At 48.5% G+C, this 26,973-nt stretch overlaps 2 protein-coding genes across 6 annotated transcripts in view; both read right to left on the bottom strand.

Moving 5' to 3' along the window:
* Positions 1-331, bottom strand: part of LOC139381618 (5-methyltetrahydrofolate-homocysteine methyltransferase) — a 50,656-nt gene extending 50,325 nt beyond the window's left edge. The window contains 1 exon segment of the mRNA XM_071125283.1: positions 184-331. Coding sequence (XP_070981384.1) covers positions 184-220 — 37 coding nt within the window. The 5' untranslated portion in view covers positions 221-331.
* Positions 332-853: 522 nt separating this feature from the next.
* LOC139381182 (alpha-actinin-2-like) overlaps positions 854-26,973 on the bottom strand; it is an 84,095-nt gene continuing 57,975 nt past the window's right edge. The window contains exons 14-23 of one of the 5 annotated variants that reach the window (XM_071124600.1): positions 23,585-23,725; positions 19,228-19,410; positions 17,587-17,721; positions 15,752-15,931; positions 13,462-13,608; positions 6,243-6,308; positions 4,615-4,773; positions 2,794-3,568; positions 2,434-2,746; positions 854-2,148 (exon numbers count right to left, since the gene is read on the bottom strand). In XM_071124600.1, coding sequence (XP_070980701.1) covers positions 3,410-3,568; positions 4,615-4,773; positions 6,243-6,308; positions 13,462-13,608; positions 15,752-15,931; positions 17,587-17,721; positions 19,228-19,410; positions 23,585-23,725 — 1,170 coding nt within the window. In that variant the 3' untranslated portion in view covers positions 854-2,148; positions 2,434-2,746; positions 2,794-3,409. Of the gene's footprint in view, positions 2,192-2,411; positions 3,569-4,614; positions 4,774-6,242; positions 6,309-12,338; positions 12,508-13,461; positions 13,609-15,751; positions 15,932-17,586; positions 17,722-19,227; positions 19,411-23,584; positions 23,726-26,973 lie in introns of those variants that run through there. The other 4 variants (XM_071124602.1, XM_071124601.1, XM_071124603.1 and 1 more) reach the window with 4 other exon arrangements.

Raw genomic sequence — 26,973 nt, 5'->3', positions numbered from 1 at the left:
GAATAAATAAATAAATAAAAACGTTTGTCATTTAGGGTAGCTGGATGGAAAAATGTCGACCGTTAATTGACGTGGATATGCAGCTAACTAACCAACTGCAACTATCTAGCCAGTCATTGACAGCTGCTAGGCAGCCAGCTCATATCTAGCTAAATACTAAACCAGGAAGTTGCAACAGTTTACCTTTTGTTGTCGAACTCTCATATATTGTAGGAGCCATGGCGCTGTAATTCTTCTTCTTTTGCTTGATTTAACTGCAAAGGAACAAAACGTGCCTGAAGAGAGCAACCAACACTGACCCTGCCGGCGGCCGCTTGTCAACTCAATGTCCATAAATCACTTTTCTCCGTCTGGCGTGGAGGAGCTGCACGACTACGCAGGCGGAACTACGCTGCACGCTGCGGACCCACCACGCTGCACGCTGCGGACCCACCACGCTGCACGCTGCGGAACTACGCAGGCGGAATCACTGCAGAACCACACGCTGCAGAACCACGCAGGCGCAGGTTTGATTGAGCAACATTCAGGTCCTTCCAGGAGAATTACTACGATATAACGTGCCTGTACCTATCTGATTACATGTTGTAGGTGTCGGCTCTCTGAAAAGGGAACGCTGGTTTGACACAGATTACAAAGCCGTTTATTTAAATAAGGCGTTAAAAATCATGTCTGAAAATGGATTGATTTCGATTGATGTTATTTTCTTCGTTACTTGACAAAACCTAGGAAGTAAAACCTGAGGGGAAAACATGTCCTAAAAGAATCAAAAAGTTTGTATTGTGCCGTAATCAACAGGTATCACTCGGATATTCAGAACGTCCAGCGAAACAGAAGAAAAACAACCAAGACGTTGTAATCACAAGAGTTTATTTTCTGCTCGTTTGCCTTACACTAGTAACGCTTCATAACTTCAGACTCCACACCGGCTGCTGAGAGGACTAATGTTGTAGTTTTACCCAGACAAAACAGTTCGTTATTTTACAGTTATATAATTTTTGTTTCTGGCATCAACACACACTAGTTTCTGCCATATCATGAGGCTCTGGGGTGAACGTTTCCCCTAGGGACAGACCTAGGATCAGTTTCCAATAGGTACAGACCTAGGATCAGCTTCCCCTAGGGACAGACCTAGGATCAGTTTCCAATAGGTACAGACCTAGGATCAGCTTCCCCTAGGTACAGACCTAGGATCAGGTTCCCTCCCCCAAGCTTTACACAAAACATTAATGGGGAGAAACGCTAGACTGACTCAAGATCAGCCTTTAGGGGAAACTTGACTCTAATCATGAAACCCAAGTTTTCACTCGTTTTGACAATAAATAGTACTGCAGTTCTGACATACTGGTAGTCTGGGTTCGATTATAATGTAGCCTGGGTGGGATTATAATGTAGTCTGGGGGGATTATAATGTAGCCTGGGTGGGATTATAATGTAGCCTGGGTGGATTATAATGTAGCCTGGGGGGGATTATAATGTAGTCTGGGGGGATTATAATGTAGTCTGGGGGGATTATAATGTAGCCTGGGTGGGATTATAATGTAGTCTGGGGGGATTATAATGTAGCCTGGGTGATGGGGATTATAATGTAGTCTGGGGGGATTATAATGTAGTCTGGGGGGATTATAATGTAGCCTGGGTGGGATTATAATGTAGTCTGGGGGGATTATAATGTAGCCTGGGGGGGATTATAATGTAGTCTGGGGGGATTATAATGTAGCCTGGGTGATGGGGATTATAATGTAGCCTGGGTGATGGGGATTATAATGTAGCCTGGGTGATGGGATTATAATGTAGCCTGGGTGGGATTATAATGTAGCCTGGGTGGGATTATAATGTAGCCTGGGGGGGGATTATAATGTAGCCTGGGGTGGATTATAATGTAGCCTGGGGGGGACTATAATGTAGCCTGGGGGGGGGTTATAATGTAGCCTGGGGGGGATTATAATGTAGCCTGGGGGGGATTATAATGTAGCCTGGGGTGGATTATAATGTAGCCTGGGGGGGTTATAATGTAGCCTGGGGGGGGATTATAATGTAGCCTGGGGGGGATTATAATGTAGCCTGGGTGGGATTATAATGTAGCCTGGGTGGATTATAATGTAGTCTGGGTTCGATTATAATGTAGCCTGGGTGGGATTATAATGTAGCCTGGGTGGATTATAATGTAGCCTGGGGGGGATTATAATGTAGTCTGGGGGGATTTTTTATTTTATTTTATTTTATTTTACCTTTATTTAACCAGGCAAGTCAGTTAAGAACAAATTCTTATTTTCAATGACGGCCTGGGAACAGTGGGTTAACTGCCTGTTCAGGGGCAGAACGACAGATTTGTACCTTGTCAGCTCGGGGGTTTGAACTCGCAACCTTCGAGTTACTAGTCCAACGCTCTAACCACTAGGCTACCCTGCCGCCTGGGTGGGATTATAATGTAGCCTGGGTGGGATTATAATGTAGCCTGGGGGGGATTATAATGTAGTCTGGGGGGATTATAATGTAGCCTGGGGGGGATTATAATGTAGTCTGGGGGGATTATAGTGTAGCCTGGGGGGGATTATAATGTAACCTGGGTGATGGGGATTATAATGTAGCCTGGGTGATGGGGATTATAATGTAGCCTGGGGGGGATTATAATGTAGCCTGGGGGGGATTATAATGTAGTCTGGGGGGATTATAATGTAGCCTGGGTGGGATTATAATGTAGCCTGGGTGGGATTATAATGTAGCCTGGGGGGGATTATAATGTAGTCTGGGGGGATTATAATGTAGCCTGGGTGATGGGGATTATAATGTAGCCTGGGTGGGATTATAATGTAGCCTGGGGGGGGATTATAATGTAGCCTGTTTTTTATGTACTAATTTAGAAGAGTGCAAACACTGATACAATACAAGCTTCTCATAAATTCACATCTTTAGGTCTCCATAGGTGACTAGCAAATAACTTAGTAGCGCTTCTTATGTGTCAGTTACTTCTTATGTGTCAGTTACTTCTTATGTGTCAGTTACTTCTTATGTGTCAGTTACTTCTTATGTGTCAGTTACTTTTTATGTGTAAATTACTTTATGTGTAACTTTTTGTGTAAATTCTTTTGATATGCAAGTTACTTTTTATGAGTAAATTACTTTTTATGTGTCAGTTACTTTTATGTGACTCACATGTAAATTTCACATTTACTGAGTCATCATTTTTTCTTAATCTCGTGAATGAATCCTGCTCAGTCCTTTGAAATAAATATTTCTCCCTACTCTTTAAAAATCATACACTCATGAAACGGCTTTAAAATGCTTTTGTATTCCTCAAAAATAACTCCCTTTAGGACCGGTCAAAATACGAATCAATTTAGACGTAAATGTGTGGAACAAAATGGGGCGAGACTGATACAAGGTCAGGGTGCATTTCTGGTGTGTGAAGCTAGAGGTCGCTCTCCCCATAGAGGGCCGTGGAGAAGGCAGTGTAATCCAGAGCCCCTGGGACCCCGTCAGGCCCATTGTACAGGGGCATCCTGGAGATACAGTACTCTGCCTGCTCTGGGGGCAGCTCTCTACGCAGCTCCTCCAGCAGGATGAAGGGCTATGGAAAGGATACAACACAGAGTGACATTAGTGACCACATTTGAGATGACGTCGTAAAATAGACTTTAAAATAAATTGTGACATGACTTGACTGGAGAGAGAGAATAAGCACGAGACTGATCAAGGAAAGGGGTGAAAGAGGACGAGACAGACAGAGACAGAGAGGAAGAGACAGACAGAGACAGAGAGGAAGAGACAGACAGAGACAGAGAGGAAGAGACAGACAGAGACAGAGAGGAAGAGAGAGACAGAGAGGAAGAGACAGAGAGGAAGAGACAGAGACAGAGAGGAAAAGACAGAGAGGAAGAGACAGACAGAGACAGAGAGGAAGCCAGTGAGAGAGACAGAGAGGAAGTGAGTGAGAGAGACAGAGAGGAAGCGAGTGAGAGAGACAGAGAGGAAGCGAGTGAGAGAGACACAGAGGAAGCGAGTGAGAGAGACAGACAGAGACAGAGAGGAAGCGGTGAGAGAGAGAGAGGAAGCGAGTGAGAGAGACAGACAGAGACAGAGAGAACGCGAGTGAGAGAGACAGAGAGGACGTGAGTGAGAGAGACAGAGAGGAAGCGAGTGAGAGAGACAGAGAGGAAGCGAGTGAGAGAGACACAGAGGAAGCAAGTGAGAGAGACACAGAGAAAGCGAGTGAGAGAGACAGACAGAGACAGAGAGGAAGCGAGTGAGAGAGACAGAGAGGAAGCGAGTGACAGAGACAGAGAGGAAGCGAGTGACAGAGACAGAGAGGAAGCGAGTGAGAGAGACAGAGAGGAAGCGAGTGAGAGAGACAGAGACAGAGAGGAAGCGAGTGACAGAGACAGAGAGGAAGCGAGTGAGAGAGACACAGAGGAAGCGAGTGAGAGAGACAGAGAGGAAGCGAGTGAGAGAGACACAGAGGAAGCGAGTGACAGAGACAGACAGAGACAGAGAGGAAGCGAGTGAGAGAGACACAGAGGAAGCGAGTGAGAGAGACAGACAGAGACAGTGAAGAAGCCAGTGAGAGAGACACAGAGGAAGTGAGTGAGAGAGACACAGAGAACCATCACTTCCCACCTTATCAGCAGCCAGGATCTTGAAGGAGGCGAGGACCTGCTCTGAGGTGTCTGAGTCGGACGTCTCTCTAGTCATGAAGTCAACAAAGGTCTGGAAGGTCACCTTGTTGGACCCATTGGGATCCACTAGAGACATTATGCGGGCAAACTCAGACTCTCCCTACAAATCACAGAGCAGAGTGTAACCAGGCTACATCATCATTCCTCTGTGTACATCATGACAACAGACACATTGATTTTAGCCAGGTCCCAGATCTGTTTGTGCTGTCTTGCCAATACATATGGTCATTGTCAGGTGACATAACAAACTGATCTGGAACCAGGCTAACATTGAGTCAATCAGGTTGAGAATAACATATACAGATAAGATAGCTGTGCTACTCATGTCCTACCTGATAAAGGGTTATGTTTGATACATTACTCATGTCCTAGCTGATAAAGGGTAATGTTTGATACATTACTCATGTCCTAGCTGATAAAGGGTAATGTTTGATTCATTACTCATGTCCTAGCTGATAAAGGGTTATGTTTGATACATTACTCATGTCCTAGCTGATAAAGGGTAATGTTTGATACATTACTCATGTCCTACCTGGTAAAGGGTTATGTTTGATACATTACTCATGTCCTACCTGGTAAAGGGTAATGTTTGATACATTACTCATGTCCTACCTGGTAAAGGGTTATGTTTGATACATTACTCATGTCCTAGCTGATAAAGGGTAATGTTTGATACATTACTCATGTCCTACCTGATAAAGGGTTATGTTTGATACATTACTCATGTCCTACCTGGTAAAGGGTAATGTTTGATACATTACTCATGTCCTAGCTGATAAAGGGTTATGTTTGATACATTACTCATGTCCTACCTGGTAAAGGGTTATGTTTGATACATTACTCATGTCCTACCTGATAAAGGGTTATGTTTGATACATTACTCATGTCCTAGCTGATAAAGGGTAATGTTTGATACATTACTCATGTCCTACCTGATAAAGGGTTATGTTTGATACATTACACTATTTTTGACCAGGGCTCTGTGGACCCTATAAGCCCTGATCAACAGTAGTGCACTATATAGTGAACAGAGCCCTATGAGCCCTGGTCAACAGTAGTGCACTATATAGTGAACAGAGCCCTATGACCCCTGGTCAACAGTAGTGCACTATATAGTGAACAGAGAGCCATTTGAGTCACACCAGCTACTGAGTGACACTACCAGCTGGCCATACCAGCTATGTGTGCTGCTACCCTGGAATAGAAATACCGTTGACACCAATACTTAGCGTATCTGGAGGCCATTTTGGATCAGGATCAACAGTTTTAAATACACTGACAGATAATATTGATCATTCTGATGAAAATGTAGTCACTTTTATAGATTAATGTTACTTAAACAGTGACAGACATTTTTGCGGAAGTCTTATGACAGTCCTATGACAGTCCTATGACAGTCCTATGACAGTCCTATGACAGTCCTATGACAGTCTTATGACAGTCTTATGACAGTCTTATGACAGTCTTATGACAGTCCTATGACAATCTTATGACAGTCCTATGACAGTCTTATGACAGTCCTATGACAGTCCTATGACAGTCCTATGACAGCTCATTCTATGTATTTACCAGATCATAGCCCATGGAGATCAGACAGGCTCTGAAGTCATCTGTCTCCATGCCTCCTTTCTTCTTCTGCAGGGTGTAGAGGAGGAGGAGGAGGAGGGAGGAAGAGGAGGGAGAGGAGGAGGGGAGAGGAGGAGTAGGGAGAGGAGGAATAGGGAGAGGAGGAGGGGAGAGGAGTAGAGAGGTGGAGGAGGAGGGGAGAGGAGGATGAGAAGGAGGAGGGAAGTGGAGTAGAGAGGTGGAGGAGGAGGAGGATGGAGAGGAGGAGGGGAGAGGAGTAGAGAGGTGGAGGAGGAGGGGAGGAGGAGGAGGAGAAGGAGGAGGAGAAGAAGGAGGGGAGTGGAGTAGAGAGGTGGAGGAGGAGGAGGATGGAGAGAAGGAGGGGAGAGGAGTAGAGAGGTGGAGGAGGAGGAGGGAGAGGAAGAGGAGGGAGAGGAGGAGTAGGGAGAGGAGGAGGGGAGAGGAGTAGAGAGGTGGAGGAGGAGGGGAGAGGAGGATGAGAAGGAGGAGGGAAGTGGAGTAGAGAGGTGGAGGAGGAGGAGGATGGAGAGGAGGAGGGGAGAGGAGTAGAGAGGTGGAGGAGGAGGGGAGGAGGAGGATGAGAAGGAGGAGGAGAAGAAGGAGGGGAGTGGAGTAGAGAGGTGGAGGAGGAGGGGAGAGGAGGAGTAGGGAGAGGAGTAGAGAGGTGGAGGATGAGGGAGAGGAAGAGGAGGGAGAGGAGGAGTAGGGAGAGGAGGAGGGGAGAGGAGGAGGAGGGAGAGGAGAATGAGAAGGAGGAGGGAAGTGGCGTAGAGAGGTGGAGGAGGAGGAGGGGAGAGGAGTAGAGAGGTGGAGGAGGAGGAGGAGGGAGAGGAAGAGGAGGGAGAGGAGTAGAGAGGTGGAGGAGGAGGGGAGGAGGAGGATGAGAAGGAGGAGGAGAAGGAGGAGGGGAGTGGAGTAGAGAGGTGGAGGAGGGAGAGGAGGGAGAGGAGGAGGGGAGAGAAGTAGAGAGGAGGAGGAGGGAAAGGAGGAGGAGGAGGAGGAGGGAGAGGAATAGGAGGAGGGAGGAGTAGAGAGGTGGTGAAGGAGGAGGAGGGAGGAGTAGAGAGGTGGTGGAGGAGGGATAGGAGGAGTGTGGAGAGGAAGAGAGGAGAGGAAGAGAGGTATGGGGAGGGAGGGAGGTAGGGGGAGAGGATATGACAAGGAGAGGAGATGTATGGGAGACAGACGGACGTACAGACAGTGACAAGAAGCACAAGACAAAGAACAAAGAGAGAGAAAAGATAATTAATTTAGTGTCTTTGATGAGATTTGATAAACACCATGTCATTGTTTCTCTAACAGAGAGAGATATTGCCTTCAATGACACCTACAGCACAAACAACTGGATACAGCACACACAATACTATATATACACTATACAATACTATATATACACATCTGGGCCTGTATTCAGGGACCGTCTCAGTAGGAGTGGTGATCTAGGATCAGGTCATAGTCTCAGTAGGAGTGGTGATCTAGGATCAGGTCATAGTCTCAGTAGGAGTGGTGATCTAGGATCAGGTCATAGTCTCAGTAGGAGTGGTGATCTAGGATCAGGTCATAGTCTCAGTAGGAGTGGTGATCTAGGATCAGGTCATAGTCTCAGTAGGAGTGGTGATCTAGGATCAGGTCATAGTCTCAGTAGGAGTGGTGATCTAGGATCAGGTCATAGTCTCAGTAGGAGTGGTGATGTAGGATCAGGTCATAGTCTCAGTAGGAGTGGTGATCTAGGATCAGGTCCTAAAGAGTCTCATTAGGAGTGGTGATCTAGGATCAGATCATAGTCTCAGTAGGAGTGGTGATCTAGGATCAGGTCATAGTCTCAGTAGGAGTGGTGATCTAGGATCAGGTCATAGTCTCAGTAGGAGTGGTGATCTAGGATCAGGTCCTAAAGAGTCTCAGTAGGAGTGGTGATCTAGGATCAGGTCATAGTCTCAGTAGGAGTGGTGATCTAGGATCAGGTCATAGTCTCAGTAGGAGTGGTGATCTAGGATCAGGTCATAGTCTCAGTAGGAGTGGTGATCTAGGATCAGGTCATAGTCTCAGTAGGAGTGGTGATGTAGGATCAGGTCATAGTCTCAGTAGGAGTGGTGATCTAGGATCAGGTCCTAAAGAGTCTCAGTAGGAGTGGTGATCTAGGATCAGGTCATAGTCTCAGTAGGAGTGGTGATCTAGGATCAGGTCCTAAAGAGTCTCAGTAGGAGTGGTGATCTAGGATCAGGTCATAGTCTCAGTAGGAGTGGTGATCTAGGATCAGGTCATAGTCTCAGTAGGAGTGGTGATCTAGGATCAGGTCATAGTCTCAGTAGAAGTGGTGATCTAGAATCAGGTCATAGTCTCGGTAGGAGTGGTGATCTAGGATCAGATCATAGTCTCAGTAGGAGTGGTGATCTAGGATCAGGTCATAGTCTCAGTAGGAGTGGTGATCTAGGATCAGGTCATAGTCTCAGTAGGAGTGGTGATCTAGGATCAGGTCATAGTCTCAGTAGGAGTGGTGATCTAGGATCAGGTCATAGTCTCAGTAGGAGTGGTGATCTAGGATCAGGTCATAGTCTCAGTAGGAGTGGTGATCTAGGATCAGGTCATAGTCTCAGTAGGAGTGGTGATCTAGGATCAGGTCCTAAAGAGTCTCAGTAGGAGTGGTGATCTAGGATCAGGTCATAGTCTCAGTAGGAGTGGTGATCTAGGATCAGGTCCTAAAGAGTCTCAGTAGGAGTGGTGATCTAGGATCAGGTCATAGTCTCAGTAGGAGTGGTGATCTAGGATCAGGTCATAGTCTCAGTAGGAGTGGTGATCTAGGATCAGGTCAAGAGTCTCAGTAGGAGTGGTGATCTAGAATCAGGTCATAGTCTCGGTAGGAGTGGTGATCTAGGATCAGATCATAGTCTCAGTAGGAGTGGTGATCTAGGATCAGGTCATAGTCTCAGTAGGAGTGGTGATCTAGGATCAGGTCATAGTCTCAGTAGGAGTGGTGATCTAGGATCAGGTCATAGTCTCAGTAGGAGTGGTGATCTAGGATCAGGTCATAGTCTCAGTAGGAGTGGTGATCTAGGATCAGGTCATAGTCTCAGTAGGAGTGGTGATCTAGGATCAGGTCCTAAAGAGTCTCAGTAGGAGTGGTGATCTAGGATCAGGTCATAGTCTCAGTAGGAGTGGTGATGTAGGATCTGGTCATAGTCTCAGTAGGAGTGGTGATCTAGGATCAGGTCCTAAAGAGTCTCAGTAGGAGTGGTGATCTAGGATCAGATCATAGTCTCAGTAGGAGTGGTGATCTAGGATCAGGTCATAGTCTCAGTAGGAGTGGTGATCTAGGATCAGGTCATAGTCTCAGTAGGAGTGGTGATCTAGGATCAGGTCCTAAAGAGTCTCAGTAGGAGTGGTGATCTAGGATCAGGTCATAGTCTCAGTAGGAGTGGTGATCTAGGATCAGGTCATAGTCTCAGTAGGAGTGGTGATCTAGGATCAGGTCATAGTCTCAGTAGGAGTGGTGATCTAGAATAAGGTCATAGTCTCGGTAGGAGTGGTGATCTAGGATCAGATCATAGTCTCAGTAGGAGTGGTGATCTAGGATCAGGTCATAGTCTCAGTAGGAGTGGTGATCTAGGATCAGGTCATAGTCTCAGTAGGAGTGGTGATCTAGGATCAGGTCATAGTCTCAGTAGGAGTGGTGATCTAGGATCAGGTCATAGTCTCAGTAGGAGTGGTGATCTAGGATCAGGTCATAGTCTCAGTAGGAGTGGTGATCTAGGATCAGGTCATAGTCTCAGTAGGAGTGGTGATCTAGGATCAGGTCCTAAAGAGTCTCAGTAGGAGTGGTGATCTAGGATCAGGTCATAGTCTCAGTAGGAGTGGTGATGTAGGATCAGGTCATAGTCTCAGTAGGAGTGGTGATCTAGGATCAGGTCCTAAAGAGTCTCAGTAGGAGTGGTGATCTAGGATCTGGTCATAGTCTCAGTAGGAGTGGTGATCTAGGATCAGGTCATAGTCTCAGTAGGAGTGGTGATCTAGGATCAGGTCATAGTCTCAGTAGGAGTGGTGATCCAGGATCAGGTCATAGTCTCAGTAGGAGTGGTGATCTAGGATCAGATCATAGTCTCAGTAGGAGTGGTGATCTAGGATCAGGTCATAGTCTCAGTAGGAGTGGTGATCTAGGATCAGGTCCTAAAGAGTCTCAGTAGGAGTGGTGATCTAGGATCTGGTCATAGTCTCAGTAGGAGTGGTGATCTAGGATCAGGTCATAGTCTCAGTAGGAGTGGTGATCTAGGATCAGGTCATAGTCTCAGTAGGAGTGGTGATCTAGGATCAGGTCCTAAAGAGTCTCAGTAGGAGTGGTGATCTAGGATCAGGTCATAGTCTCAGTAGGAGTGGTGATCTAGGATCAGGTCATAGTCTCAGTAGGAGTGGTGATCTAGGATCAGGTCATAGTCTCAGTAGGAGTGCTGATCTAGGATCAGGTCATAGTCTCAGTAGGAGTGGTGACTGGAACCATCTTTAACCTCCTCCAGAGAACAAGTCACTTCATTATTCTGAAACACAACATGTGTTGAATGGTGTTTACTGCAGTTATCTGAAACACAACTAGTGTTGAATGGTGTTTACTGCAGTTATCTGAAACACAACTAGTGTTGAATGGTGTTACTACAGTTATCTGAAACACAACTAGTGTTGAATGGTGTTTACTACAGTTATCTGAAACACAACTAGTGTTGAATGGTGTTTACTACAGTTATCTGAAACACAACTAGTGTTGTGTTGAATGGTGGTACTACAGTTATCTGAAACACAACTAGTGTTGAATGGTGTTTACTGCAGTTATCTGAAACACAACTAGTGTTGAATGGTGTTTACTACAGTTATCTGAAACACAACTAGTGTTGAATGGTGTTTACTGCAGTTATCTGAAACACAACTAGTGTTGAATGGTGTTTACTGCAGTTATCTGAAACACAACTAGTGTTGAATGGTGTTTACTACAGTTATCTGAAACAACTAGTGTTGAATGGTGTTTACTGCAGTTATCTGAAACACAACTAGTGTTGAATGGTGTTTACTGCAGTTATCTGAAACACAACTAGTGTTGAATGGTGTTTACTGCAGTTATCTGAAACACAACTAGTGTTGAATGGTGTTTACTACAGTTATCTGAAACACAACTAGTGTTGAATGGTGTTACTACAGTTATCTGAAACACAACTAGTGTTGAATGGTGTTACTACAGTTATCTGAAACACAACTAGTGTTGAATGGTGTTACTGCAGTTATCTGAAACACAACTAGTGTTGTGTTGAATGGTGGTACTACAGTTATCTGAAACACAACTAGTGTTGAATGGTGTTTACTACAGTTATCTGAAACACAACTAGTGTTGAATGGTGTTTACTGCAGTTATCTGAAACACAACTAGTGTTGAATGGTGTTTACTGCAGTTATCTGAAACACAACTAGTGTTGAATGGTGTTTACTGCAGTTATCTGAAACACAACTAGTGTTGAATGGTGTTTACTACAGTTATCTGAAACACAACTAGTGTTGAATGGTGTTACTGCAGTTATCTGAAACACAACTAGTGTTGAATGGTGGTACTACAGTTATCTGAAACACAACTAGTGTTGAATGGTGTTACTGCAGTTATCTGAAACACAACTAGTGTTGAATGGTGTTTACTACAGTTATCTGAAACACAACTAGTGTTGAATGGTGTTACTGCAGTTATCTGAAACACAACTAGTGTTGAATGGTGGTACTACAGTTATCTGAAACACAACTAGTGTTGAATGGTGTTACTACAGTTATCTGAAACACAACTAGTGTTGAATGGTGTTACTACAGTTATCTGAAACACAACTAGTGTTGAATGGTGGTACTACAGTTATCTGAAACACCTGGTGTTGAATGGTGGTACTACAGTTATCTGAAACAACTAGTGTTGAATGGTGTTACTGCAGTTATCTGAAACACAACTAGTGTTGAATGGTGTTTACTGCAGTTATCTGAAACACAACATGTGACTGCTGCCATGCCAGAGGAAGGATTTAGTGGTTACTATTTAGTAACAGGTGTACATAGTTTGGTCAGTACCTGGATGTTATGTCTCACCCAGACTGATCAGGCAAGCTCTGAACTCCTCACAGGGCAGTCTGCCAGACCTGTCCTGCAGGCAGCCACACAGCCACACACACATGATCCATGGTGTCAGTAACAGTGAGCACGTTAGCTGAATGTCATTAGGATGGATTGTTGTTTTGATCTGTAATATTACAAACATTTGCCAAAATACTAAGTGAGTGAGTTCCAAATCACAAGCGGTCAAGGCCTTGAGTTAGATAAGTCACCTTCCTGGACTTAGAAACAATATAACAGTCATTACCACACAGGAACAGGACAGAGACACAGAGGGACACAGAGGGGTACACAACCCTGTCGAAGTGGGTTAGGGTCAGGGACACGGAGGGGTACACAACCCTGTCGAAGTGGGTTAGGGTCAGGGACACTGGAAAGACACGGAGGGACACAGAGGGGGACACAACCCTGTCGAAGTGGGTTAGGGCCAGGGACACTGGAAAGACACGGAGGGAAACAGAGGGGTACACAACCCTGTCGAAGTGGGTTAGGGTCAGGGACACTGGAAAGACACAGAGGAGTACACAACCCTGTCGAAGTGGGTTAGGGTCAGGGACACTGGAAAGACACAGAGGAGTACACAACCCTGTCGAAGTGGGTTAGGGTCAGGGACACTGGAAAGACACGGAGGGACACAGAGGGGTACACAACCCTGTTGAAGTGGGTTAGGGTCAGGGACACGGAGGGGTACACAACCCTGTCGAAGTGGGTTAGGGTCAGGGACACTGGAAAGACACGGAGGGACACAGAGGGGTACACAACCCTGTCGAAGTTGGTTAGGGTCAGGGACACGGAGGGGTACACAACCCTGTCGAAGTGGGTTAGGTTCAGGGACACTGGAAAGACACGGAGGAGTACACAACCCTGTCGAAGTGGGTTAGGGTCAGGGACACTGGAAAGACACAGAGGGATACAGAGGGGTACACAACCCTGTCGAAGTGGGTCAGGGTCAGGGACACTGGAAAGACACGGAGGGGCACAGAGGGGGACACAACCCTGTCAAAGTGGGTTAGAGGCAGGGACACTGGAAAGACACAGAGAGATACAGAGGGACACGGAGGGACACGAAGGGACACAGTACCCTGTCAAAGTGAGTGAAAGACTGGCGGAACTCGTTCATCTGTTGCTGGCTGATGCCTTTAGCGTCGCGCGTCAGAATCTGGGTCTCGATCTCATTGATGGTTCTAGCGATGGTGGTCAACAGCTGCTCCCAACCCACACGGATATGCTGCAGAGAGGGAGAGGGAGAGAGAGAGAGAGAGAGAGAGAGAGAGGGAGTGGGAGAGAGAGAGGGAGAGAGAGAGAGAGAGAGGAGGAAGAAGGCCAAGTCACAGGGTGGGATCTGGACCCCGGTCTACCGGGCACAAGGCCGAAGGCCAAGTCACAGGGTGGGATCTGAACCCTGTTCTACTGGGCACAAGGCTGAAGGACCAAGTCACAGGGTGGGATCTGAACCCCGGGCTACCGGGCACAAGTCACAGGGTGGGATCTGAACCCTGTTCTACCGGGCACAAGGCTGAAGGCCAAGTCACAGGGTGGGATCTGAACCCTGTTCTACCGGGCACAAGGCTGAAGGCCAAGTCACAAGGTGGGATCTGAACCCTGTTCTACCGGGCACAAGGCCGAAGGCCAAGGCACAGGGTGGGATCTGAACCCCGGTCTACCGGGCACAAGGCTGAAGGCCAAGTCACAGGGTGGGATCTGAACCCCAGGCTACCGGGCACAAGTCACAGGGTGGGATCTGAACCCTGTTCTACCGGGCACAAGGCTGAAGGCCAAGGCACAGGGTGGGATCTGAACCCCGGTCTACCGGGCACAAGGATGAAGGCCAAGTCATAGGGTGGGATCTGAACCCCAGGCTACCGGGCACAAGGCTGAAGGCCAAGTCACAGGGTGGGATCTGAACCCCGGTCTACCCGGGCACAAGGCTGAAGGCCAAGTCACAGGGTGGGATCTGAACCCCGGTCTACCCGGGCACAAGGCTGAAGGCCAAGTCACAGGGTGGGATCTGAACCCCGGTCTACTGGGCACAAGGCCGAAGGCCAAGTCACAGGGTGGGATCTGAACCCCAGGCTACTGGGCACAAGGCTGAAGGCCAAGTCACAGGGTGGGATCTGAACCCTGTTCTACTGGGCACAAGGCTGAAGGACCAAGTCACAGGGTGGGATCTGAACCCTGTTCTACTGGGCACAAGGCCGAAGGCCAAGTCACAGGGTGGGATCTGAACCCCGGGCTACCGGGCACAAGTCACAGGGTGGGATCTGAACCCTGTTCTACCGGGCACAAGGCTGAAGGCCAAGTCACAAGGTGGGATCTGAAGCCTGTTCTACTGGGCACAAGGCCGAAGGCCAAGTCACAGGGTGGGATCTGAACCCCAGGCTACCGGGCACAAGGCTGAAGGCCAAGTCACAGAGTGGAATCTGAACCCCGGTCTAACGGGCACAAGGCTGAAGGCCAAGTTACAGGGTGGGATCTGAACCCTGTTCTACCAGGCACAAGGCTGAAGGCCAAGTTACAGGGTGGGATCTGAACCCTGTTCTACCGGGCACAAGGCTGAAGGCCAAGTCACAGGGTGGGATCTGAACCCTGTTCTACCGGGCACAAGGCTGAAGGCCAAGTCACAGGGTGGGATCTGAACCCTGTTCTACTGGGCACAATGCCGAAGGCCAAGTCACAGGGTGGGATCTGAACCCCGGGCTACCGGGCACAAGTCACAGGGTGGGATCTGAACCCTGTTCTACCGGGCACAAGGCTGAAGGCCAAGTCACAAGGTGGGATCTGAAGCCTGTTCTACTGGGCACAAGGCCGAAGGCCAAGTCACAGGGTGGGATCTGAACCCCAGGCTACCGGGCACAAGGCTGAAGGCCAAGTTACAGGGTGGGATCTGAACCCTGTTCTACCAGGCACAAGGCTGAAGGCCAAGTTACAGGGTGGGATCTGAACCCTGTTCTACCGGGCACAAGGCTGAAGGCCAAGTCACAGGGTGGAATCTGAACCCTGTTCTACCGGGCACAAGGCTGAAGGCCAAGTAACAGGGTGGGATCTGAACCCTGTTCTACCTGGCACAAGGCTGAATGCCAAGTAACAGGGTGGGATCTGAACCCTGTTCTACCGGGCACAAGTCACAGGGTGGGATCTGAACCCTGTTCTACCGGGCACAAGTCACAGGGTGGGATCTGAACCCCGGTCTACCGGGCACAAGGCCGAAGGCCAAGTCCCAGGGTGGGATCTGAACCCTGCTCTACGTGGAAAAACAACAGCTTAACCATTAGGCCAAGAGTAGTAAGGTTTCGTGATCATAAAACAGATCCCAACAAGTTATTTGTGAGAATGATCTCTGAATCGTTCCAGTCCCACAATAAGCTACTCACCTCCATGGTGTAGTTGGTGTGTTTGTTGTCGAACACCAGGGACTCTTGGATGTGTTGATGGTCTCCCTCTAGCTTGTCAATGTTGGACTTGTAGTTGATGATGACCTGTTCAAACTGCTTCAGCTGACTCATCTGGTCCTCCAGAGAACCTCCGATGTCGACGGAACTACGACCGATCTCCTGGTGGAGAGAGGAGGAGAAAAAAACGTCGCCGTCACAATCGGACCAAAATGGCACCCTATTCCCTACATAGTGCACTACTTTTGCCTAGGGTCCGTAGGCCTCTGGTCAAAAGTAGTGACACTATATAAGGGGATAGGGAGCCATTTTGGAACGTAGAATTTGTGTTGGTGTTCAGAACATCCGCTGAGCTGCAGGCCAGTGTTTAGCATCTGTTGGTTGGTGGGTTGGTGGGTAATCAGTATGCAGCTTGGGTCCTAGGTGCCAGGGTTCGGTTGGTTGGTTGGTGGGTTGGTGGGTAATCAGTATGCAGCTTGGGCCCTAGGTGCCAGGGTTCGGTTGGTTGGTTGGTGGGTTGGTGGGTAATCAGTATGCAGCTTGGGTCCTAGGTGACAGGGTTCGGTTGGTTGGTGGGTTGGTGGGTAATCAGTATGCAGCTTGGGTCCTAGGTGCCAGGGTTCGGTTGGTTGGTGGGTTGGTGGGTAATCAGTATGCAGCTTGGGCCCTAGGTGCCAGGGTTCGGTTGGTTGGTGGGTTGGTGGGTAATCAGTATGCAGCTTGGGTCCTAGGTGCCAGGGTTCGGTTGGTTGGTTGGTGGGTTGGTGGGTAATCAGTATGCAGCTTGGATCCTAGGTGCCAGGGTTCGGTTGGTTGGTGGGTTGGTGGGTAATCAGTATGCAGCTTGGGTCCTAGGTGCCAGGGTTCGGTTGGTTGGTGGGTTGGTGGGTAATCAGTATGCAGCTTGGGTCCTAGGTGCCAGGGTTCGGTTGGTTGGTGGGTTGGTGGGTAATCAGTATGCAGCTTGGGTCCTAGGTGCCAGGGTTCGGTTGGTTGGTTGGTGGGTTGGTGGGTAATCAGTATGCAGCTTGGGCCCTAGGTGCCAGGGTTCGGTTGGTTGGTTGGTGGGTTGGTGGGTAATCAGTATGCAGCTTGGGTCCTAGGTGCCAGGGTTCGGTTGGTTGGTTGGTGGGTTGGTGGGTAATCAGTATGCAGCTTGGGTCCTAGGTGCCAGGGTTCGGTTGGTTGGTGGGTTGGTGGGTAATCAGTATGCAGCTTGGGCCCTAGGTGCCAGGGTTCGGTTGGTTGGTTGGTTGGTTGGTGGGTAATCAGTATGCAGCTTGGGCCCTAGGTGCCAGGGTTCGGTTGGGGGATCAATTCCATTACCAGTACGTCCATTCAGGAAGTCAACTGAAACTCCAAATTCCAATAATATTTACTTCCTGAATGGACTGAATTTAAATGGAATTGATCCTCCCAACCCTAGAAGGTACAGATCCCTACAGGTGCACAGCACAGGAGGCAGGTGAGGGGAGGACAGCTCACAATAACGTCTGTAATGGACTGAACGGAGTAGAAACCAGGTGTTCGATTCCATTCATGTAGTTCTAGCCGCTTTAAAACTTCTAGAGGATAGGGGGCAGTATTTTGGCGTCCGGATGAAAAGCCCAAAGTAAAATGCCTGTTACTCAGGCCCAGAAGCTAGGATATGCATATTATTGGTTGATTTGGATAGAAAACACTCTAAAGTTTCAAAAAATGTTAAAATAATGATTGGGAGTATAACAGAACTGATTCTACAATGAGCCCGTCTAAGGTGCCGCCTGTTGTACATGACATGGCGTCAGGTGACCGAGGTCAGGACAGGTCTGTCTCACCTCCATCCTGGTCTGGATCCACGGTCCGATGATGTTGGCCTGGGCAGCAAACTGGCGTCTGAGACGTTCGTTGGCGTGCTGTCTGGCTAGTTCCTCCTGGAGAATACTGTTTCTCTGGGGAACCAGCTTCTTCACCTGATCAACGGGACAGAAAGGGTTAGTCCCTGGTTAACACAATGGGACGGTTTCTTCATTTGAGTGCTTTTTTTAGTCTAGGACTTCATCTGTGTCTGGGAATCTGTCTACAGTTAACACAGGGTTTGTTCAATCCCACTGGTCCCTGGGGCTTTTTTGTTATAGCCAAAGCACAAAAACCCCCTGATTTAACTCATCAGTGAATCATCAAGCCGTTGATTAGTGAATCAGGTGTGTTAGCACTGGGCTGTAATGAAAGCCTGCTGTATACCATGAGGTTCTCCTGGATCGAGATTGAAGAGATTTAACACAAACATTCACAGTACAACACACACAGACATTCACAGTACAACACACACAAACATTCACAGTACAACACACACAGACATTCACAGTACAACACACACAGACATTCACAGTACAACACACACAGACATTCACAGTACAACACACACAAACATTCACAGTACAACACACACAAACAACAGACATTGTCTGCATCCCAAATGGATCTAGTTAAAATTAGTGCACTATAATATATTATATTATAAGGAATCGGGTCCCATTTGGGACGTAGACAGTGTCCCTAGAGACGCTAGTAGCTACCTTGTCCCATTTGGGACACAGCCAGTGTCCCTAGAGACGCTAGTAGCTACCTTGTCCCATTTGGGACACAGCCAGTGTCCCTAGAGACGCTAGTAGCTACCTTGTCCCATTTGGGACGCAGACAGTGTCCCTAGAGACGCTAGTAGCTACCTTGTCCCATTTGGGACACAGCCAGTGTCCCTAGAGACGCTAGTAGCTACCTTGTCCCATTTGGGACGCAGCCAGTGTCCCTAGAGACGCTAGTAGCTACCTTGTCCCATTTGGGATGCAGCCAGTGTCCCTAGAGACGCTAGTAGCTACCTTGTCCCATTTGGGACACAGCCAGTGTCCCTAGAGACGCTAGTAGCTACCTTGTCCCATTTGGGACACAGCCAGTGTCCCTAGAGACGCTAGTAGCTACCTTGTCCCATTTGGGACACAGCCAGTGTCCCTAGAGACGCTAGTAGCTACCTTGTCCCATTTGGGATGCAGACAGTGTCCCTAGAGACGCTAGTAGCTACCTTGTCCCATTTGGGACACAGCCAGTGTCCCTAGAGACGCTAGTAGCTACCTTGTCCCATTTGGGATGCAGCCAGTGTCCCTAGAGACGCTAGTAGCTACCTTGTCCCATTTGGGACGCAAACAGTGTCCCTAGAGACGCTAGTAGCTACCTTGTCCCATTTGGGACACAGAAGGTGTCCCTAGAGACGCTAGTAGCTACCTTGTCCCATTTGGGACACAGAAGGTGTCCCTAGAGACGCTAGTAGCTACCTTGTCCCATTTGGGACGCGGCCAGTGTCCCTAGAGACGCTAGTAGCTACCTTGTCCCATTTGGGACACAGCCAGTGTCCTTAGAGACGCTAGTAGCTACCTTGTCCCATTTGGGACACAGCCAGTGTCCTTAGAGACGCTAGTAGCTACCTTGTCCCATTTGAGTCCTATCTCCGCCGGTGTGATGTCACTGTAGGGGTTGGTGAGGTTGGGGGAGATGCCGTAGCTCTGGGCTATCTTCTGCACCTCCGTGTAGATGCTCAGGATGGCCTGTCTCTCACAGTCAGCCTCCGGAAGGGTGGCCTTGAACTGGTCATGGGCTGAGATCAGGCTCTGCAGAGCGAGGTGGAGAGCAGACCGAGTTACAGAGGAACCGGCGTTGTCATCCGGCGTTCTGAGATGCCATGGTGTCAAACAAACACAGGCCAGACAGTCGGGAATCAACACAGCATCATGTTACTATCTGATAGGAGACAATGGAAGGAACACAGCATCATGTTACTAAACTAAACATGTCTTTACCTGGATGTCATCCACAGTGTGAACTGTCTTTACCCTGGATGTCATCCACAGTGTGAACTGTCTTTACCTGGATGTCATCCACAGTGTGAACTATAAACATGTCTTTACCTGGATGTCATCCACAGTGTGAACTATAAACATGTCTTTACCTGGATGTCATCCACAGTGTGAACTATGAACATGTCTTTACCTGGATGTCATCCACAGTGTGAACTGTCTTTACCTGGATGTCATCCACAGTGTGAACTATAAATATGTCTTTACCAGGATGTCATCCACAGTGTGAACTGTCTTTACCTGGATGTCATCCACAGTGTGAACTATGAACATGTCTTTACCTGGATGTCATCCACAGTGTGAACTGCCTTTACCTGGATGTCATCCACAGTGTGAACATGTCTTTACCTGGATGTCATCCACAGTGTGAACTGTCTTTACCTGGATGTCATCCACAGTGTGAACTATGAACATGTCTTTATCCTGGATGTCATCCACAGTGTGAACTATAAACATGTCTTTACCTGGATGTCATCCACAGTATAAACATGTCTTTACCTGGATGTCATCCACAGTGTGAACTGTCTTTACCTGGATGTCATCCACAGTGTGAACTGTCTTTACCTGGATGTCATCCACAGTGTGAACTGCGAACTGTCTTTACCTGGATGTCATCCACAGTGTGAAATGTGAACTGTCTTTACCTGGATGTCATCCACAGTGTGAACTGTCTTTACCTGGATGTCATCCACAGTGTGAACATGTCTTTACCTGGATGTCATCCACAGTGTGAACTGTCTTTACCTGGATGTCATCCACAGTGTGAACTGTGAACTGTCTTTACCTGGATGTCATCCACAGTGTGAACTGTGAACTGTCTTTACCTGGATGTCATCCACAGTGTGAACTGGGAACTGTCTTTACCTGGATATCATCCACAGTGTGAACATGTCTTTACCTGGATGTCATCCACAGTGTGAACTGTGAACTGTCTTTCCCTGGATGTCATCCACAGTGTGAACTGTGAACTGTGAACTGTCTTTACCTGGATGTCATCCACAGTGTGAACTGTCTTTACCTGGATGTCATCCACAGTGTGAACTGTGAACTGTCTTTACCTGGATGTCATCCACAGTGTGAACTGTCTTTACCTGGATGTCATCCACAGTGTGAACACGTCTTTACCTGGATGTCATCCACAGTGTGAACTATAAACATGTCTTTACCTGGATGTCATCCACAGTGTGAACTGTCTTTACCTGGATGTCATCCACAGTGTGAACTATAAACATGTCTTTACCTGGATGTCATCTACAGTGTGAACTGTCTTTACCTGGATGTCATCCACAGTGTGAACTGTCTTTACCTGGATGTCATCCACAGTGTGAACTATAAACATGTCTTTACCTGGATGTCATCCACAGTGTGAACTGTCTTTACCTGGATGTCATCCACAGTGTGAACTATGAACATGTCTTTACCTGGATGTCATCCACAGTGTGAACTGCCTTTACCTGGATGTCATCCACAGTGTGAACATGTCTTTACCTGGATGTCATCCACAGTGTGAACTGTCTTTACCTGGATGTCATCCACAGTGTGAACTATGAACATGTCTTTATCCTGGATGTCATCCACAGTGTGAACTGTCTTTACCTGGATGTCATCCACAGTGTGAACTATAAACATGTCTTTACCTGGATGTCATCCACAGTGTGAACTGTCTTTACCTGGATGTCATCCACAGTGTGAACTGTCTTTACCTGGATGTCATCCACAGTGTGAACTGTGAACTGTCTTTACCTGGATGTCATCCACAGTGTGAAATGTGAACTGTCTTTACCTGGATGTCATCCACAGTGTGAACTGTCTTTACCTGGATGTCATCCACAGTGTGAACATGTCTTTACCTGGATGTCATCCACAGTGTGAACTGTGAACTGTCTTTCCCTGGATGTCATCCACAGTGTGAACTGTGAACTGTGAACTGTCTTTACCTGGATGTCATCCACAGTGTGAACTGTCTTTACCTGGATGTCATCCACAGTGTGAACTGTGAACTGTCTTTACCTGGATGTCATCCACAGTGTGAACTGTGAACTGTCTTTACCTGGATGTCATCCACAGTGTGAACTGTGAACTGTCTTTACCTGGATATCATCCACAGTGTGAACATGTCTTTACCTGGATGTCATCCACAGTGTGAACTGTGAACTGTCTTTCCCTGGATGTCATCCACAGTGTGAACTGTGAACTGTGAACTGTCTTTACCTGGATGTCATCCACAGTGTGAACTGTCTTTACCTGGATGTCATCCACAGTGTGAACTGTGAACTGTCTTTACCTGGATGTCATCCACAGTGTTAACTGTGAACTGTCTTTACCTGGATGTCATCCACAGTGTGAACTGTCTTTACCTGGATGTCATCCACAGTGTGAACACGTCTTTACCTGGATGTCATCCACAGTGTGAACTATAAACATGTCTTTACCTGGATGTCATCCACAGTGTGAACTGTCTTTACCTGGATGTCATCCACAGTGTGAACTATAAACATGTCTTTACCTGGATGTCATCTACAGTGTGAACTGTCTTTACCTGGATGTCATCCACAGTGTGAACTGTCTTTACCTGGATGTCATCCACAGTGTGAACTATAAACATGTCTTTACCTGGATGTCATCCACAGTGTGAACTGTCTTTACCTGGATGTCATCCACAGTGTGAACTATAAACATGTCTTTACCTGGATGTCATCCACAGTGTGAACTGTCTTTACCTGGATGTCATCCACAGTGTGAACTATAAACATGTCTTTACCTGGATGTCATCCACAGTGTGAACTATAAACATGTCTTTACCTGGATGTCATCCACAGTGTGAACTGTCTTTACCTGCATGTCATCCACAGTGTGAACTATAAACATGTCTTTACCTGGATGTCATCCACAGTGTGAACTATGAACATGTCTCTACCTGGATGTCATCCACAGTGTGAACTGTCTTTACCCTGGATGTCATCCACAGTGTGAACTATGAACATGTCTTTACCTGGATGTCATCCACAGTGTGAACTGTCTTTACCTGGATGTCATCCACAGTGTGAACTATGAACATGTCTTTACCTGGATGTCATCCACAGTGTGAACTGTCTTTACCTGGATGTCATCCACAGTGTGAACTGTGAACTGTCTTTACCTGGATGTCATCCACAGTGTGAACTGTGAACTGTCTTTACCTGGATGTCATCCACAGTGTGAACTGTCTTTACCTGGATGTCATCCACAGTGTGAACTATAAACATGTCTTTACCTGGATGTCATCCACAGTGTGAACTATAAACATGTCTTTACCTGGATGTCATCCACAGTGTGAACTGTCTTTACCTGGATGTCATCCACAGTGTGAACTATAAACATGTCTTTACCTGGATGTCATCCACAGTGTGAACTGTCTTTACCTGGATGTCATCCACAGTGTGAACTATAAACATGTCTTTACCTGGATGTCATCCACAGTGTGAACTATAAACATGTCTTTACCTGGATGTCATCCACAGTGTGAACTGTCTTTACCTGGATGTCATCCACAGTGTGAACTGTCTTTACCTGGATGTCATCCACAGTGTGAACTGTCTTTACCTGGATGTCATCCACAGTGTGAACTGTCTTTACCTGGATGTCATCCACAGTGTGAACTGTCTTTACCTGGATTTCATCCACAGTGTGAACTATAAACATGTCTTTACCTGGATGTCATCCACAGTGTGAACTGTCTTTACCTGGATTTCATCCACAGTGTGAACTGTCTTTACCTGGATGTCATCCACAGTGTGAACTGTCTTTACCTGGATGTCATCCACAGTGTGAACTATAAACATGTCTTTACCTGGATGTCATCCACAGTGTGAACTGTCTTTACCTGGATGTCATCCACAGTGTGAACTGTCTTTACCTGGATGTCATCCACAGTGTGAACTGTCTTTACCTGGATTTCATCCACAGTGTGAACTATGAACATGTCTTGCAGGTCTTCCATGGCTCCTTCCATCCAGTTGTTAAAGGGAGCTGACCTCTTAGAGAACTCCAGGAACAGCTGGTCGATGGTCTCCAGCAGCTTCTCCGTCCTCTGAGAGACACCAAGGTAGGGGAAATGGGATTAATGACAAATGATCATTTAAAATGATGACTATCGTGACCAAGTGGTTTTAAACTACTCTTAAACACTGTTTATTGTTGTGACATGAAACCTGGTCATTCAGAACAGGGAGTAATGGACATTTCTGTGTAGTGATTTGTGTGTTGATCATCTGAGTGTTTATGTAGGTCTGCAGATTACAACCAGATTAGAACCAGATTAGAACCAGAGTGTCTGTCTCCCTCCACAAGCCCCCACCAGAGGACCACTAGCCCCCACCAGAGGACCACTAGCCCCAACAAGAGGATATCTGTCTCCGTCCACTAGCCCTCACCAGAGGACCACAGTCTCCCTCCACTAGCCCCCACAGAGGACCACTAGCCCCACCAGAGGACCACTGTCTCCCTCCACTAGCCCCCACCAGAGAACCACTAGCCCCCACCAGAGGACCTCTGTCTCCCTCCACTAGCCCCCACCAGAGGACCACTAGCCCCCACCAGAGGACCACTAGCCACACCAGAGGACCACTGTCTCCCTCCACTAGCCCCACCAGAGGACCACTAGCCCCATCAGAGGACCACTAGCCCCCACCAGAGGACCACTGTCTCCCTCCACTAGCCCCACCAGAGGACCACTAGCCCCACCAGAGAACCACTAGCCCCCACCAGAGGACCACTAGCCCCACCAGAGGACCACTGTCTCCCTCCACTAGCCCCACCAGAGGACCACTAGCCCCCACCAGAGAACCACTAGCCCCCACCAGAGGACCTCTGTCTCCCTCCACTAGCCCCACCAGAGGACCACTAGCCCCACCAGAGGACCACTGTCTCCCTCCACTAACCCCCACCAGAGGACCACTAGCCCCACCAGAGGACCACTATCTCCCTCCACTAGCCCCCACCAGAGGACCACTAGCCCCACCAGAGGACCACTGTCTCCCTCCACTAGCCTCACCAGAGGACCACTAGCACCCACCAGAGGACCACTAGCCCCCACCAGAGAACCACTAGCCCCCACCAGAGGACCTCTGTCTCCCTCCACTAGCCCCACCAGAGGACCACTAGCCACACCAGAGGACCACTGTCTCCCTCCACTAACCCCCACCAGAGGACCACTAGCCCCACCAGAGGACCACTATCTCCCTCCACTAGCCCCCACCAGAGGACCACTAGCCCCACCAGAGGACCACTAGCCCCACCAGAGGACCACTAGCCCCCACCAGAGGAACACTAGCCCCCACCAGAGGACCACTAGCCCCCACCAGAGGACCACTGTCTCCCTCCACTAGCCCCCACCAGAGGACCACTAGCCCCACCAGAGGACCACTAGCCCCCACCAGAGGACCACTGTCTCCCTCCACTAACCCCCACCAGAGGACCACTAGCCCCCACCAGAGGACCACTAGCCCCACCAGAGGACCACTGTCTCCCTCCACTAGCCCCCACCAGAGGACCTCTGTCTCCCTCCACTAGCCCCCACCAGAGGACCACTAGCCCCCACCAGAGGACCACTGTCTCCCTCCACTAGCCCCCACCAGAGGACCTCTGTCTCCCTCCACTAGCCCCCACCAAAGGACCTCTGTCTCCCTCCACTAGCCCCCACCAGAGGACCACTGTCTCCCTCCACTAGCCCCCACCAGAGGACCTCTATTCTGTACCTCCCTCCACTAGAAGAACCCAGCCCTATTCTGTACCTCCCTCCACTATAAGAACCCAGCCCTGTTCTGTACCTCCCTCCACTAGAAGAACCCAGCCCTATTCTATACCTCCCTCCTCTAGAAGTACCCAGCCCTATTCTGTATCTACCTCCACTATAAGAACCCAGCCCTGTTCTGTACCTCCCCCCTCTAGAAGAACCCAGCCCTTTTCTGTACCTCCCTCCACTAGAAGAACCCAGCCCTGTTCTGTACCTCCCTCCACTAGAAGAACTCAGCCCTATTCTGTACCTCCCTCCTCTAGAAGAACCCAGCCCTATTCTGTATCTCCCTCCACTAGAAGAACCCAGCCCTGTTCTATATCTCCCTCCAGTAGCCCCCACCAGAAGAACCCAGCCCTATTCTGTACCTCCCTCCACCAGAAGAACCCAGCCCTATTCTGTACCTCCCTCCACTAGAAGAATCCAGCCCTATTCTCTACCTCCCTCCAGTAGAAGAACCCAGCCCTATTCTGTACCTACCTCCACTAGAAGAACCCAGCCCTATTCTGTACCTCCCTCCACTAGAAGAACCCAGCCCTGTTCTGTACCTCTCCCCACTATAAGAACCCAGCCCTGTTCTGTACCTCCCTCCACTAGAAGAACTCAGCCCTATTCTGTACCTCCCTCCTCTAGAAGAACCCAGCCCTATTCTGTATCTCCCTCCACTAGAAGAACCCAGCCCTGTTCTATATCTCCCTCCAGTAGCCCCCACCAGAAGAACCCAGCCCTATTCTGTACCTCCCTCCAGTAGAAGAACCCAGCCCTATTCTGTACCTCCCTCCACCAGAAGAACCCAGCCCTATTCTGTACCTCCCTCCACTAGAAGAATCCAGCCCTATTCTCTACCTCCCTCCAGTAGAAGAACCCAGCCCTATTCTGTACCTACCTCCACTAGAAGAACCCAGCCCTATTCTGTACCTCCCTCCACTAGAAGAACCCAGCCCTGTTCTGTACCTCTCCCCACTATAAGAACCCAGCCCTATTCTGTACCTCCCTCCACTAGAAGAACCCAGCCCTATTCTGTACCTCCCTCCACAAGAAGAACCCAGCCCTATTATGTACCTCCCTCCTCTATAAGAATCCAGCCCTATTCTGTACCTCCCCCCACTAGCCTTTACCAGAATAATCCAGCCCTATTCTGTACCTCCCTCCTCTAGAAGAACCCAGCCCTATTCTGTACGTCCCTCCACTAGAAGAACCCAGCCCTATTCTGTACCTCCCTCCTCTATAAGAACCCAGCCCTATTCTGTACATCCCTCCACTAGAAGAACCGAGCCCAATTCTGTACCTCCCTCCACTATAAGAACCCAGCCCTATTCTGTACCTCCCTCCTCTAGAAGAACCCAGCCCTATTCTGTACGTCCCTCCACTAGAAGAACCCAGCCCTATTCTGTACCTCCCTCCACCATAAGAACCCAGCCCTGTTCTGTACCTCCCCCCACTATAAGAACCCAGCCCTATTCTGTACCTCCCTCCTCTAGAAGAACCCAGCCCTATTCTGTACCTCCCTCCTCTAGAAGAACCCAACCCTATTCTGTACCTCC

This window comes from Oncorhynchus clarkii, chromosome 23 (assembly GCF_045791955.1).
Source record: "Oncorhynchus clarkii lewisi isolate Uvic-CL-2024 chromosome 23, UVic_Ocla_1.0, whole genome shotgun sequence".
NCBI lineage: Eukaryota > Metazoa > Chordata > Actinopteri > Salmoniformes > Salmonidae > Oncorhynchus > Oncorhynchus clarkii.
This window is presented reverse-complemented; position numbering and strand designations above follow the sequence as displayed.